This window comes from Chrysemys picta, chromosome 5 (genome assembly GCF_011386835.1).
Source record: "Chrysemys picta bellii isolate R12L10 chromosome 5, ASM1138683v2, whole genome shotgun sequence".
Classification (NCBI taxonomy): Eukaryota; Metazoa; Chordata; order Testudines; family Emydidae; genus Chrysemys; species Chrysemys picta.
Genome location: NC_088795.1, coordinates 11,250,846 through 11,266,234, shown reverse-complemented (window position 1 = coordinate 11,266,234; position 15,389 = coordinate 11,250,846). Strand labels below are relative to the sequence as shown.

The 15,389-nt window shown below is 46.7% G+C and overlaps 1 protein-coding gene across 1 annotated transcript in view; it reads left to right on the top strand.

Annotated features, from left to right (window-relative positions):
* Positions 1–15,389, top strand: part of PRAG1 (PEAK1 related, kinase-activating pseudokinase 1) — a 46,503-nt gene that overhangs the window by 2,601 nt on the left and 28,513 nt on the right. The window contains exons 3-4 of the mRNA XM_005283980.4: positions 2,075–2,492; positions 5,120–6,678. Coding sequence (XP_005284037.2) covers positions 2,127–2,492; positions 5,120–6,678 — 1,925 coding nt within the window. The 5' untranslated portion in view covers positions 2,075–2,126. The remainder of the gene's footprint in view (positions 1–2,074; positions 2,493–5,119; positions 6,679–15,389) is intronic.

Below are 15,389 nucleotides of genomic sequence, written 5' to 3'. Positions count from 1 at the left end.
TTGCTCTCTCTCTGAGAACTAGTGCAGAGCACCAAAGTTTAGTTGATCAAAGTCTAATTTCAAAAGCGAACTTTTAAATTTGGACCACAGCTAAAAATTGTTGACTCTTCTGAGCTTAGTATAATGCATCAATTGACTGCTGAGCTTTTATTTAAAAAACTCCTCAATCTTTAGCCCCTTTTCCTTGCAGAGAGAGACTTCAGGATGCAAACCGATTATTAGGGAGTCTTGTCAGTGTAAAAAGGATCGGTTTTCAACCAAACAACCCAGGAGCTGCCAAGTCTCCTAAGGCTTGCACGTGACTGATGATTCCTTCAGCACTCAGGAGGGCCATGTCGATATGCGCCTACAACATTTCATTTTAATGTTTTTGTGTGGTTGAGACCTAGAATATGATGTCTTTGTAGTGCCACCAAAGGATACTAGAGCCTCAATTTGCAGCCTAAGTCTGGTAAAGCTAGTGCTCTTTGCTTTAGGGGATTTTGTTGATAACGCCTAGCTGTTGTGATGGGTTAATACACTGTAACACAGAGGACAATGTATACCAGGGGTCGGCAGCCTTTCAGAAGTGATGTGCCGAGTCTTCATTTATTCACTCTAATTTAAGGTTTCGCGTGCCAGTAATACATTTTAACATGTTTAGAAGGTCTCTTTCTATAAGTCTATAATATATAACTAAACTATTGTTGTATGTAAAGTAAATAAGGTTTTTAAAATGTTAAGAAGTTCCATTTAAAATGAAATTAAAATGCAGAGCCCCCCGAACCGGTGGCCAGGACCCAGGCAGTGTGAGTGCCACTGAAAATCAGCTCACGTGCCGCCTTTGGCACGCGTGCCATAGGTTGCCTATCCTGATGTATACAAAAGCTCTTATTCAGAGTTCAGTACTGAGGCCTGGGGGTACTGCTATCCAGAGGATTGGGGAATGACTTTGGTTCAAACCCCAGAATTTCTCTCTCGCTCCCTAGAGCCCTGATTCTTGGAATGCCCCCAAACTAATGAGAGTTCCTAGGGAAAGGAGTTGCTTCATGTTGCTTTACATTAGCATCTGTTGACCAAAGGAAAGTTTTAGGAATAAAAGGGCTAAGGGAGAACGCGGTATGGAAGGATTTTCATTGAGAGACATGTTTTATCTGCACATCTTCCCTTCTCAGCAACCCCAGGGTTTTCCTGGGGTCAGCTAAATTGTCCCTGCTTTCTGGGACTCCAGTCCCTAAAGATTTCCCTAAGGGGTTAATTTCAGGTAGCTGTTGTGAGAATTTGGTTAAACTAGGCAGTAAAGAAAGGAGAATGACCCAAAATAGAAAAACGGTTCCTGGGGGATTTTTTCTTTCCATTACTGGAGAGGAAAGAGGGACTGGATTCCTCGGCTGCAAGTAATCCAGGAGCAGAGAGTGGTTAATCTGTGTGTTCCATTTCAACCGTGCAGACAATAGGCTATTTCAGTTACCTGCAGTTACAAATAATAGTTTCAGTTAACACAGATTTTTCTCTCCGATCAGATCCAGCACAGACGAACAGCCTTTCTTTCTGTGTCACCCTTTTCTTGGAAATGGTTTCTATTACTTTCCCATATAATCCTGATTTAGGGTGCAATTACTGTTAAATTTCAGGGGGATGTGGTGGTTGCCAAAGCACTGGGTTACAGAACTCTGAGCTCTAGTCTTTGCTTCACTGGTCCTGTTTCTTCCAGCAGTAATTTTGTTTTTAAAGGGAATTCCTCCCCCCAATCCCGCTTTCACAACCATGAATGGATATTTACAAGACACACCCTCTGTATCAGTTGCCCTTACCCTTGGTCTAGACCCAGCATGAGTCTGGTTACATGTGCTTGGTAAACAATGAATTAATTCCCGAAGGAATGTTGCTTGTTTGATGTACGCTCCGTCCTTGTAGAGTTATGGGTAGAAGTTGAGGCTTTTTAGGTGATTGTACAGCCTTTACCTAAACAGTGAAAGAAGCCTTGGAAATAGTGAACCTTTGTAGTGAAAGTAGAGTAAGTGTAATTATAACCTCCCCCCCATTTAAATGAAAATCTTCCAATTGTCATGTCTAAAATGTTCTGCCTTTCCAGGTAGTTCAGCTGCAGGACAGTCTAAATCTTTAAGACCATCTTCAAAGGGTGAATGCAAAATGAACAGCGGCGCTCAGTACACAAGATGCAGAGGGCCATCTGTCTGAACCAGGAGGACTTGAAAATGTCTGTGTGCAGTAACTTTGTGGAGCACATTTGGAAGCCTGGCTCCTGCAAAAACTGTTTCTACCCCAAACGTTCCCACAGGCTGCAGGCATCCCTGGAGCTGGAAGCTAGCAGCTTGCCCTCACGCACCCTGAATGGAATTCGAGCCAAAGCTGAGGATACGCCTCTGGAGGATGAGTGTGTGATTGCCGCACCTTACTCGAAGCCAACGATTGCAGTGAAGCCAACAATGATCAACCCAGATGTTTCTGACGTCTGGGCGGATGTGAATATGAATGCAGAGATCTCGCAGGTAATGATTAATAAGAGGTGTGGTATTGTACAGTGCTGCGCCCGTTATAATATTTGCTTTTGGTGGGGCACAATAAGGATATTTGCCATGACAAGACTACTGTGCGTCTGCCTCCATTACTTTGTATTTCTGGGGGGGTGTAAGCCAAGATCTATCTTTTCTGCCTCATCTGCTTTCCGCTGGGTTTTAAACCCCTCGACACCAGAGGTTTGTGTTTCCGATGCAAAATGCTTGGCTTCCTGCGACACTACTCGTTAAATCTAGTGGGACCTTGTGTAAATTAGATGATACTGACCAAGATCACAAACAGTTCTTGAAGAATCATGTATAAATCTGATACTTTAAAATAATGTTAGTCGCTCAGTATCTTGTTACGTTTTTAATAGTTTTTTTTTCCTGGTGAAAATTTTCTGCTTGACAACCTGAGGACTGAAATTCTCTATTTATATGCTGCATAGGGCAAACAGGGCCTGCTTGCCTCCCTCGTTCCTGACTGGGAGGGACCACCCGTAGTGGTGAGAAGATCTTCATGCCCAGGTAGTCCTTGGCCTCTCTGCTGAGACTGAGAGCAAGTTTGCCAAATGTAGCCATTGCTCTGGTGTAGATACCTGCTCACTAGTAACTGAACAACTTATTTCACACAGACCATCCAACCACCATCAGCTGTTAATGGTTCACTGTCAGAGTGGGCTTATAACCTGGCAGCCTAGTGAGTGTTTCTGTGTTCCATTGTAAATCCCCTGAACCATTCAGTGCCCCTTAATATCTTCCTAAATCCGATGGCTGAAGGGAGACCGGTGTATTAAGCTATGCTTACATCCAGAAATGGGACCAAGCAGCAGAGTTGAGCTCAGCGGTTCAGCTCTGGAGTTTTGATTCACAGCCTTTCTAGCTATGCCAGATAAATACTTGCTTAATAGCTTGAATACTGTGTGTTTTATCTTTGCCCGATGCTACTTGCTTCTCTGATATCCTTGAAATCCCTGCCTACGTGCTCACCCCCACTGACTAACCAGTGAGCAGAGGAGGTGTGTCAGGGATACAGCTGCATTACAAGGTCTTCCTCTGGGGGCTGATCATTATAGCTGTGTTGAATTCATCCTGCACCAGCCAGCCCTTTCTTTGATACAAAGACTGCTCCCACCCAGGCAGAAAGCCAGAGGATTTCCTGATGTATGCCCTTCTCCACACCTACAGTGGGGGCTGCTAATAATAGACTCGGCTATAGGGAACCGTTTTAGAGTGAGTGGAATAAAAGTGCTCCAGTTCGAGTTTCAGTACTCCACTTCGCTTCTTTTTAGGGCCAAATTCTCATTCAGGTAAACGCAGCTTAAACTTCATTGAAGCCAATGGAGTTACACTGGTTTTCCTCCTGTTAGTGACGGCAGAAGTTGGCCAATGGTGAAGCGTCAGTTCCTTATAAGCGGATTCTACCATGTCAAATCCCTAGGAATGCGACAATTTAGCATTTAACAGGCATGGATTGCACTCTTCATTCCATGGGATTCTCACCTCTCTTCCCTTATTGAACAGAGGACAAGAAGATTTATCACTACCTCATGGGGGAGGGAGGTGGCAAGGAAGAATCCTTGATTCTCAGGTCTTGCTACAGCTGCTCTCCAATGGGAGTAAAGATAAGGTCTTCCCGAATGCGGTGGGCATGCCCCCAGATACGTACAGGAGAACCTCAGAGTTACGAACACTTTGGGAATGGAGGTCGTTCGGAACTCTGAACAAAATGTTATGGTGGTTCTTTTAAAAGTTTACAACTGAACATGGACTTAATACAGCTTTGAAACTTTACTATGCAGAAGTAAAATGCAGTTTTTAACCACCTTAAATGAAACAAACAGAAATAGTTCCCTAACTTTGTGATATCTTTTATAACTTTCCCTTTATTTTTTTAGTAGTTCACATTTAACACAGCACTGTACTGTATTTACTTCTTTGTTTGTTTGTTGCTGCTGCTGCCTGCTTGCGTTCTTCTGGGTCCAAATGAGGTATGTGGTTGACCGGTCGGTTTGTAACTCTGGTGTTCGTAACTCTGAGGTTCTACTGTAGCTACTAGTGCCTCTGGCAAGGGCAGGAAGAAACCAGATGGAAAAAGAGATCTTTTGCCAAGTAGGCCCTCTCCTGTTACAGTGGAAATTCCACATACAATGAAGTGTTTTCCCCGTGGGGAACCCTTCATTTTAAGAGGGTTCCAGTCTGTAAGATGTACAGCTGCAAAGCTGGTTTATAAAAAGGAAAGGGGAAATAATGCCACATGGAAGATATACTCTTTGTAATCTACGCCTCTTTAATTCTATGTTGATTGCTCTAATAGAATACACACATCCAGTACGACAGGTTGAAAATGTTATTCCCTGTCTTGACTAGGAAGGAAAGGGGATACCTTATTCACTATATTGACATAATTAATAATGCAAGGACTGCAAAGGGTGCAGAAAGTAGGACAAGTGTAGCTTCAGCAGACAAGGTTGCAGTAATCACCAGTGTGGTGAGTACACAGGTGCAGAGCAGAACTAACCACACACCTGAGGGGAGTCGGCAACAAAACAGCATTTGCCTTTTTCTTTCTTTTAATGCACGTCCTGAACATGTGTTTTTATCGTTGGCCCACGTAGGTCAGCTGGAGAATGGCCTCTGAAAACCACCTCATTGTGAAGCCAGGAGAAGCACAAAGGACATGCCTGGACCGTTTCAGCACCAGTGCTGGGCGAAAGCCCTTCATTCATGATACACCGAATGATTGTGCTCCTCAGTATCTCCAAGGCTGCTCCAGGGGGGGCCTGCCCGGCCTGGAAAGCAGAGGGGAAAAAAATATCCCCTTCAACAGTTTGGTGTTGGAGGGCGAGATGGGTGGATGGGAGGACAGAGCTATGCTTCGTAACAAGGAGAAGTTTGCCTGTCCACAGAGAGGGTTCTGCCACCAACCCTCCATCTTTGCTGACCGAAGCACTGATTCCACCCCGGACTCTACTGGGTGTCCGGCCTTTCGGCAAAGAGAAGGCACAGCAACGCTGTCCTCGGAGAGCAGTGACAACTGCTGTTCTCCAGGCTCTGAGAGCGAGAGCGGGGAGTACTGTTCGATCACAGACTATTGTAGAGAGAGTCCTGTCCCACCCGACGCGCCGTGTCCAGAGAGCCAGGTGGCATGGCGTGACCCCGGGGAAAACTCGAGCGACCCTCGGCGCACCGTCCTGGCACCCCACCGTGCCCCTCACATGCAGCCTGCCCACGGTGAGCCCATTTATGCCGAGAGCAGCAAGAGAAAGAAGGCGCCGCTAAATCATTCTGGCGCGCAAACAAAGCGAGAGGGGCCGGCCCGCAGCCCTCTCAAAGAGCAGGCCCACGGCCCATGGCGAGACGGGGTGCGGTACCTGAGCAGCGAAAGGGAGTACCAGGATTCAGCCACACAGGTAGCAGCAAAGATTACCATTATGGCAGCGCACACAGAGGAGGATAACAGGACAATATTTCTGAGCAGCCCGGACTCCGCTGTTGGAGTCCAATGGCCCTGCGCTAGCCCCACCTCTCATCCAGACTTTGCGATCCCTTCACCTTCCTTTGGGCACAGAGAGGGCTCTCAAGCCGGCAGTGAGATGGGTTCGGGTGAAAGCAGCCCGAGGTTTCACCAGCAAACGCACAGCAAGGGCATAGTTAATGAAAGTCCCGCTGTTCCCCCAAAGATGTCCACCGGCAGCCCGCCTGACAGCGAGGGGACTCCCATGCCTTCAGTCAAGCCTCCTGGGGCAGAACTCTGTGACAATAATGGCCATGGTGACCCCAGCATCCAATTCTCATCAAGGAACTGTACAGATCCTAGTGCCTTGGGGACACTGCCTTCTCTCTGCTCTCATAGTAACAGGGTCTCTGCAGAGGACCCCAACAGGGGTCCTCCAGCCTCATCCTATGAGAGGAGGCATAAATACTACGGTGCAGGATGGAGCAGGCAGTGCCGGATAGAGGAGGAAGAGGAGGAAGAACAGGGCTTTTTAACCTGCACACAGGCCAGGGAAGTGGAGAATGGAACAGCTTGTCCCCCTCCCGTGGAAGACTGCTCTGGGCAGGAAAAAAAGACGGGGATGAGCAAATCAGCATCTTTTGCTTTTGATTTCCCTAAAGACAGCAGTGAAACTGAGGAATTTGCACCTCCACCTCCACCTCCAAAGAAACAGCCCAGGTATAGACCGATGTGTGTGAGTGTGCACGTGCTAATTTACGTCCTGTAGATAGTCACAAATGATAGGTTCTAAATCAGTGGTTCTCTGCCTAGTTACCATTGTGGGCCCTAGACGAGGCCAACATTACCTGTAGGGCCCTGTGGCTGTCACATGGGCCGCAGCTGTGTGCTGATTGGGCTGTAAGTTGGGAATCGCTGTTCTAAATGCTCACAGCGGAACTGTCTGCTGCAGGGATAGATTAGAACAGGGATGGCCAACCTGAGCCTGAGAAGGAACCAGAATTTACCAGTGTACATTGCCAAAGACCCACAGTAATACGTCAGCAGCCTCCCACCCACCAGCAGCCCCGCCGATCAGCGCCTCCCCCTCTCTCCCCGCACCTCCCGATCTGCTGTTTCGTGGCGTGCAGGAGGCTCTGGGTGGGAGGAGCGAGGGCACGGCAGGCTCAGGGGAGGGGGCAGGAAGGGGTGGAGTGGAGGCAGGGCCTGTGGCAGAGCCAGGGGTTGAGCAGTGAGCACCCCCCGGCACATTGGAAAGTTGGCGCCTGTAGCTCCAGCCCCGGAGTCGGTGTCTATACAAGGAGCCGCATATTAACCTCTGGAGCCACAGGTTGGCCACCCCTGGATTAGAAGGAAGCTTCCCCCTTTTGTCCTTATTTAAAATCTAAACAGCCCAATAAAAACTGACTTTCAGGAATGTGGGGAATTGCTGTGTAGCGGTATACTTGCTTTCTCAGCATACCAGATTGTTTGCAAGCCCTGTGCAAATGCTGTGATTAGTTATGGCAATGAGTCAGGGCTCGTATGAAGAAGTAACTCCTGTTTTGTTTCTTTGATCACCGTATTCATGTTCGTATTGAGCATTTCCCACGTCTGACATGGGCAGAGAAGCCCTCTCGCGTGCAGGTATACTCGGGTACAAACTGATGAACGTGGTACAAGAGCCTAGGTGATTTATGTGCCTCTGTTATGAGGGAGCTTATAGCACTGCCTGTCGATAAGGTTGCCCAACACTTTCCATAATAAGACCCTATGTTCAGTTGCTTGTAACTTTGCCACACTTCAACCATCTGCCCTGACACTTTTCCATGTTGGGCGTCTGCCTCCGTTGAATTTGTTTGGAAATTTTCAGCTAAAATGGTTCAGCCGTTCCCAAGACCAAAGTTAGGGGGAAAATACCGTGTTTTGTGTGTGCTTAAAAAAAAGCATTGCAGTCATCTGGTTGAGAAGCTCTAGCACCTCCCTGCTGTGAAACAGGGACGTGAACTTTGGTGGTACAGTCTGTGATCACATAACTACAGACTGTATCATGATGTATATGCACAAGAAGGGAGAATTAAGATTACACGAGCCACCTTCATTCTGGCATATTCTAACTTTTGAGTGCTTGACTTTGCAAACTTAAATTTCTTTTTAACATAGGTGTGTGTGTGTGTGTGTGTGTATACACACACACACACACACACACACACACCTCTACCCCGATATAACACGAATTCGGATATAATGCGGTAAAGCAGTGCTCCGTGGGGGAGAGAGGGGCTGCGCACTCTGGTGGATCAAAGCAAGTTTGATATAACGCAGTTTCACCTATAATGTGATAAGATTTTTTGGCTCCCAAGGACAGCGTTATATCGGGGTAGAGGTATGTATATATATCTATATCCAAAAAAGCCCTATATATGGATAGATAATAATATAGACTCATAGACTTTAAGGTCAGAAGGGACCATTATGATCATCTAGTCTGACCTCCCGCATGATGCAGGCCTCAAAAGCTGACCCACCCCCTTTCCCTTGACTCAGCTGTTGAAGTCCCCAGATCGTGATTTAAAGACTTCAAATCGCAGAGAATCCTCCAGCAAGTGACCCCTGCCCCATGCTGCGGAGGAAGGCGAAAAACCTCCAGGGCCTCCGCCAATCTACCCTGGAGGAAAATTCCTTCCCGACCCCAAATATGGCGATCAGTAGAACCCCGAGCATGCAGGCAAGATTCTCCAGCCAGACCCGCATTGACCATTGATACCAATTACCAGCGATGGCACGTTATTGACCTATTGACTAAAATCACGTTATCCCATTAAACCATCCCCTCCATAAACTATATGAGTGAAAGCTGTCCACCTGGGAAGGATATAGTTGTGCTAGGCATTAAATCTCACTTGGCTTCCACTATATAACAGGCACTCTCAAAATGCGTTAAATTCTTTATCTGCAGCTGAGTGTCCCTCAAAATTGAAACCCAGTCAGGAGATCTAGTAATGAGGGGTAGTGACTTTCCCCTTCCAGTCACTGGTTTGAATTCAGCCCAGGTCAGTAACGACTGAAGTACTAACACCTGATTGTTGTCTGGTGACCTGGGAAATGCATTTGGTGGGCTCTGTCCCATCTCAGTGCCTAGGTGACCCCTCACAAAACCCAGACCCACACCTGGACATCCCCAGTGAGTGTTAATGGAGAAGCTAAGTATTGCAAGTGCATGGAGGCTGCGCTGCCCTCTCAGGTATGTTTATTGGCCGAGGAGAGCGGGGAAGCTTGCAGGCCTGCTGCCTGTGCCCTCCCTGTACTTGTTCTGGGGATAAATGTCCGTGGAGGAGCTCAGCCTGCAGCTGGCAGCACTTTGTCAGAGCAACTTGAAACACCTCCGCCCAATGCCAGCTCTCTCAGTGCGATTGCACAGACTGAAAGCTCGGTCCCTGCAGTGCCACGGGCCGTGTAAGCACTTCGATCAGCGGATGTGAGTGAGGGTCACCGCCACACCTGAGAACTGGCTTGGGGGTGGTAACGTTTGAGCCGCCTGGCTGCGTGCGAGATGATAGATTCACAGTGTGGCCGGAGTCAGGGGGTGTCCTGCGGCTCGGAGAACAAGCTGTGAGCCAGATTCTGGTTCCCTCGCTCATGTGGGTTTGCGAAGGTTTCTTACAGCGTAACAAAGAGAAGAAACGAGCTTTCTGAAATGGTTTAACAGTGAACAAATGACATTTGTGCGTGTGGCGGAGGGGAGGAATGGCGCAAAGAACAAAAAGCTTTAAAACTCATCCCAGGCCGAGGGACAAGAGTGCGTTCCTGGCATGGCAGCTTTTCTGAACCTTACGTGGCCCCCAAGCAAAGCCAACTTCAAACGCTCTGACTGTGAATTGGGGCACCTCCAGGTTGCAGGCACAGGCAAGAACGGGGCTACAGAGAGAATGAGCTTTCACGCTTTGTTTTGAACATTTAAAGAGCTCAGCTGAGACATGTTTAGCTGTGAGCCCATGAATTTCCTTTCAGGGCTGTTCCCGCTCTGTCTCTTGCATTGAGCTGTGGTTTGTGATTGCGATTTGGTCTTGTTCAGACCTAAGAAGCAGAGCCGGTTGTGGTGGCCGGTTGCTGTTGGGAAAGGACAGTTTAGGACCTCCCTGAGTCTCACTTGAGCATGCTGGAATTTATACAGGAAATGGCTCCTAGGAGAGAGAAACAGAAGTCCCTAGCAGGGCCGGATGAAGGCAATCTGCGTCCTTCAACACCATCAGTCCCCCTGGCCCTGCCCCTCCATTGTGGCCCCACTGACCATTTGGAGTGGCAAGGTGCTCCCTCCCACGCCCAGAGAGGCAGAAATATGGAGTCCCTTTTCCCAGGCAGAAGCAGCAGCAAGGATGGTCCTCTTCCTCCTGTGAGCAGCAGGGGTGGCAGCGGTGGTGGCAGGAGGGCCCCTCAGTTCTAACACCCCAGCTACTGGGGTATCTGCTTGGGTGGGGGAGTCAAGCCTGCTGCGTTCTTCCCCTCTTGCTGGGCTGGGGTTGGAGTTAGCAGCCCTCTGGAGGCAGGAGACCGCTCCCTGCTCGTAGAGGTAATGTCTCAGGCTCTCTGAACACTCAGGCAGAGGTTACTGCAGTTGTTATTCTTGAGTCACCTTTAAAGCTTTTCTTCACATCTTTGAGGGCCGGAAAGTACTTAAAAAACATTGCGATTCTGACATCCTTATTGCATGACTCCCATGTCTCGGGTCCTAGGCAAGCCTTAAATCAGTCCTAGTTACGGGGGTGGTTCTATCCACTTGTACCTGGATGACAGTAGGCATTGGGTATTATGTCTCACTAGCGAATGCCTTGATGCAACCTGCCAAACCTACCTGCTTCTCACCCAAAGAGCACAGACTTGCCCAGCTGTCAAACCTCCTGCAGCCACCACAAGAAGCTACCCGATCAGGGGCACAGCTGCGTCAGTTGGATAAATTCCCAAAGATTGGGGTACTTTTGAGTGCCCTCGTTTTCCTTTTAACCTCTACTTCTTTGAGCACGTTTCATGCACAAGAGGCTGTACTCTTCTTTGTGGGTATGCACAGTCCGTATTTGTGTGTGTGCACTGATGTATGTACGGGGTGGGTGTGTATATCCACCTCTACCCCGATATAATGCGACCCGATATAACACGAATTTGGATATAACGCGGTAAAGCAGCTCTCCAGGGGGGTGGGGCTGCGCACTCCGGTGGATCAAAGCAAGTTCGATATAACGCGGTTTCACCTATAACACGATAAGATTTTTTGGCTCCCGAGGACAGCGTTATATCGGGGCAGAGGTGTATTATTACTCCTCTTGATCTGTGACAAATACTGCAAGCAATAGTTATACAAACTATTTATTTGCTTAATATATGAAACCTTAATACATATTATTGATTGACATGGTCAGAACACAGTCAAAACATAGTCATGGAAGATGGGAAAATCCGTTTCTTTGGCTTCCATGACCATTGAAACTCGTGTGGAGGTGCGAGGCTAGATTCTTACCTGTGGCGGAGGAACACTCAGTGCAACCTGGGAGGGGAGAGGTGTGTGCAAAAGTGACTTTAAGCCAAACTTGGCGCTCTCCTCATGCTGGGCAGTCTGTGTGCAGATCTGGCCCTAGGCTAGCATACTTTGGAACTGTCTAAAGGCTGCTCTCAGTTGTGCTCGCGGTCAGTGACATTGTAGCAGCCATGCATTGCCTGTGTGCAGGGATCACAGAGCATGCCTGCTGTCCACCAGCCACGCCCCCTACGCCAGCCTGAGGGAGGAAGGGTGGCATAGGAGCCATTGTGCCAGTTCTGTGGCACTGAAGGGTCCTTCCACATTGGAGTGATCCTCCCATGGCCTGCTAAAATGATTTAGGGCCATTTTGTGCTAGCAGAGCTGTATAAAGCAGACTCAGTGTAGGGGAGAATCTGGGCCTTAATATTTCTTGCTCATTTAAATGTCTAGTTATAATAGTAAACAGATCTTTGCTACACGCTAGAAACCAAACAGACGTTGGCATGGGAGACTAGTGAGCTTTCACACTCGGTGGTTGGCTAATGGAAGACAGAGCACGTCATAGAACCAAGTGGGGAAACGGCTTTTCTTTGGGGAGTAGATAAGGAGTGCTTGAAAATAGTTGCCTTAAACTGTACCTTGGGGAAAGGAGCTTTGCGCATCTATCCAAATGTGGGGAAAGTAATGGGGAGGGGTGAGAGATAAATATGAAGGCATACAAAGCAAGAATGGTCCTTTGAAGATGTCTGACTTTTCAAGGTAAAAGGAATTTGCCATTAACTTCTGTGGTGCCTTCGAGCAGGAGTCACCTTGAGACTCGACAAGTATAAACCATGTGCCCTGACAGTTCAGGAAAAGAGGGTCACAGTAAGACATTGTATATTGAAGTTAAGCCCCACGCACTCTTCCCAGAGTTGAATTTATTTGTTTTTCCTTTTACGTCTTGTGCTTTACTGCACACATGTGGTTTTGTGCGGGAAAACGAAACCTATTTGATTGGCTTTTCTAATGACACTTAATTACTTATTTTAAAGCAATCTAGAATATATTTTCATATTAATTTCAAAGCGGAGAAACAAAGACCAAACATGTAATGTGTTAAGGTTGTTCACCCTCAGCTATAACAGTTTAAAAAACAAACCAACAACTTCTCTGCAGTATTTTCATGGTGCAAATAAGGCTCTGGTCTGAAATGAGAGTTATCTCCAAGGTAGCTGCAGGCACATTTACAGACAGGTTTTAAATAATGGGGTTGTGCCCCCCTTTTTTGTATTTTTTGGATATATACAAAAAGTCCTGAACCTCTTGTGTATGTTTAAGCAGGAGGGGTACTGCTTGTTTTAAAACTAGACTGTTAGATCTTGTCTCTCCTGGAACTTTGTGGAAAACCGAAGAACTAGTTGAATTATGACATCACAAGAAAAGAGATTGAAAGCTGATTAATTGAAAGGGGAAGGGATTTTTAGTCTGTTTCACATTAATTAGCCATTGTAACAGTTTACAAAGCAATGTGGTGGATTCTCCATCGCTTGGAGTCTTTAAATTATCATTGGATGGCTCTTTCTAAAAGATAGGCTCTGTTTCATTCACAAGTTATTGGGAGTGATGAAGGAATCCCTGGGTGAAATTCTGTGCTCTGGGTCAGACTAGATGATCATAATGGTCCCTTCTGGCCTTAAAATGTGTGACTCTTTAATCTTTTTTTATAAGCCATTACAAAATCTCTAGGTTAAGGTTACTTTTGGCATTAGTTCTCTAATTGTTTCCAACATAATTAATACATCTTCATAATATAGTCTAATAAATACATGACTCATATTTTGAAAGTGAATGGTGTATGTAATAGACGAGTATGGCTCGACAAATTCTGTTGTTAGTCTGTGCTGTAAAACAGACAAGATAAATGAGATCAGGGCACACAAAGGCTGCCTGTTTGCGGGTTGTTGCTTTTGACAGAGGCTTTAGTGTTTTACCACGAAAAAAGGAGTGAGAGGTACAAAGTGATGATGGTAGAAACAGAATCACCAGGAAAAAGCTTAAGATGCAGAGAGATCAGATTTGTTTCGAACTGGAAATGATTGCCAAAGGGACGATCACGCTAGATCTGGTTTTTATGAATTGGTATACGATTTTACATGAGTGTCTAAGCTAGCTTTCAGAATCATCATCTATTTAAAACCCCCCACAGGGCCGCTTCTGCCATTTGGGTTTGTGTGAGTGGATCAAGGGGCTGAAATAAAGTAGTATTCTGGCTGCAATACACTTTTCTTTATCATTTCCTTTTTGTTGAATTTTTTTAGGCATATAAAGTCTATTCAAGTCAGAAGGAAGAATGATAGAAATCGACTTTATTTTTAACTTCATATTCCTAGGACCCTGTAAATGCATGAACAGTCACCGGGGTCATTAAAGAAGTCTTAAGATACATAGCCCGCGTTACAGTTGCCATTAGGACAGCCTTAACTAATGTACTGCAAATGTGTAATAGTGAGGAAAGCAGAGAACAAAATACATCTACAGAACACGCGGATGCTGACCTGGAAGCACTTCTCATGCACTAGAGAGTGTTGCATGGGGCAGGTGGCTTCTGAGGCCAGCTCAGCAAAGCATTTAGGACTTCGTGCAGTTCTGCTGAAGTCACTGGAAGATTTGCCATGGAGCGCCACAGATGCAGCATCAGGCACTTACCCACATGCTGAAATGCACGTTTAAGTGCTTTGCAGAATGAGCGACAAAACCAGGAACGCTTCTGACACTGTGGCTGTGTCGTCAGATCTCTTTGTCGGGACACTTGCTGACGTGAAGGGACAAAGGGTGTTCTAGGACAGTGAAAGAGCTGACTTGCAGTAGTCTCCGTGGTTATGGTGTCACTAGATAGATGGAGACACTACAGAAATACAAATAAGAATCCATATGTACTGATCATAAAGGTGAACATTAACCCTCAGTCACTTGATGGGGATTTGGGACACTGGAGAATTTTAGTCCCATAAAAATAAGCGCTTGGCAGAGTCGGCCCCTGTGTGCGTGTTTGTGGGTCGAGTTAGAGCGCAAACCAGTGTATGTGGTGTGTTTGCAAGTAGGGGATTGGATGCGGGGGAGAAATCCAAGTAGTATCTTGGTTTTTGTTTAAAGGAAAATGATGATTGTTGGCGGGGGCTGAGGTAGTGTCAAACGTAGATCAGAATAAATGGAAACAGGAAACATGCTTACTTTTAAAAATAGTCCCATATTGAAATAGCGATTGAATGACTTTACTTCCGTTCGTGTCTGGCCAGGCATGTGCAAGAAAGGAAAGCACAACTCAGACAGACACAGGACAGAACTCGCTTCTCCGGCTCCGCATCCCACAACGTTTTGTGTGCGATAGAAAATCATATGTTGATATCTCCGTGTATGAGTCTTCACGTGATTATTGCTTGGCATGCTGGACAAAGAAGCATCCTTTATTGACTTGGGCTACTAGTCAGCAAAGAAGGGATACATGGGGCCACCCTGTTCTTGTCTCGCAGACCTAGTTTGAATAGCTGCTCTACTTCCGTGCCCTCTGTAGGAGCTGGGTAACGGGGCATGTCCGTGGTTTCCAGAGCAGCGCAATAGCATGGTGTTAACACAAAAATGACACGTCTGATGAGAATACAAATTTCACTTCCCCCTGACTTATACTAAAGAGACTATGCATTGCTGACAACTAGGCTGAACCCTGGGTACTGCTGAATTGGGGCTCAAAGTGCTAATGCTATGAATGTAGTCAAGCACAAGCCGTGTTCAGCACCGTGTCAGAAAGGGGTTTCTGCAGTCTTGTAATTCTCTGTTTTAAAGCTTGTTTTCAAATGTTCATTCCTGTGCAAGTGGAGGGAGTTTGTTCATATACCCTTTTCCTGGCTGCACCAGGACAACGATAATCTCATGCTTTCCCACCGTGCCAGAAACCAGGGGC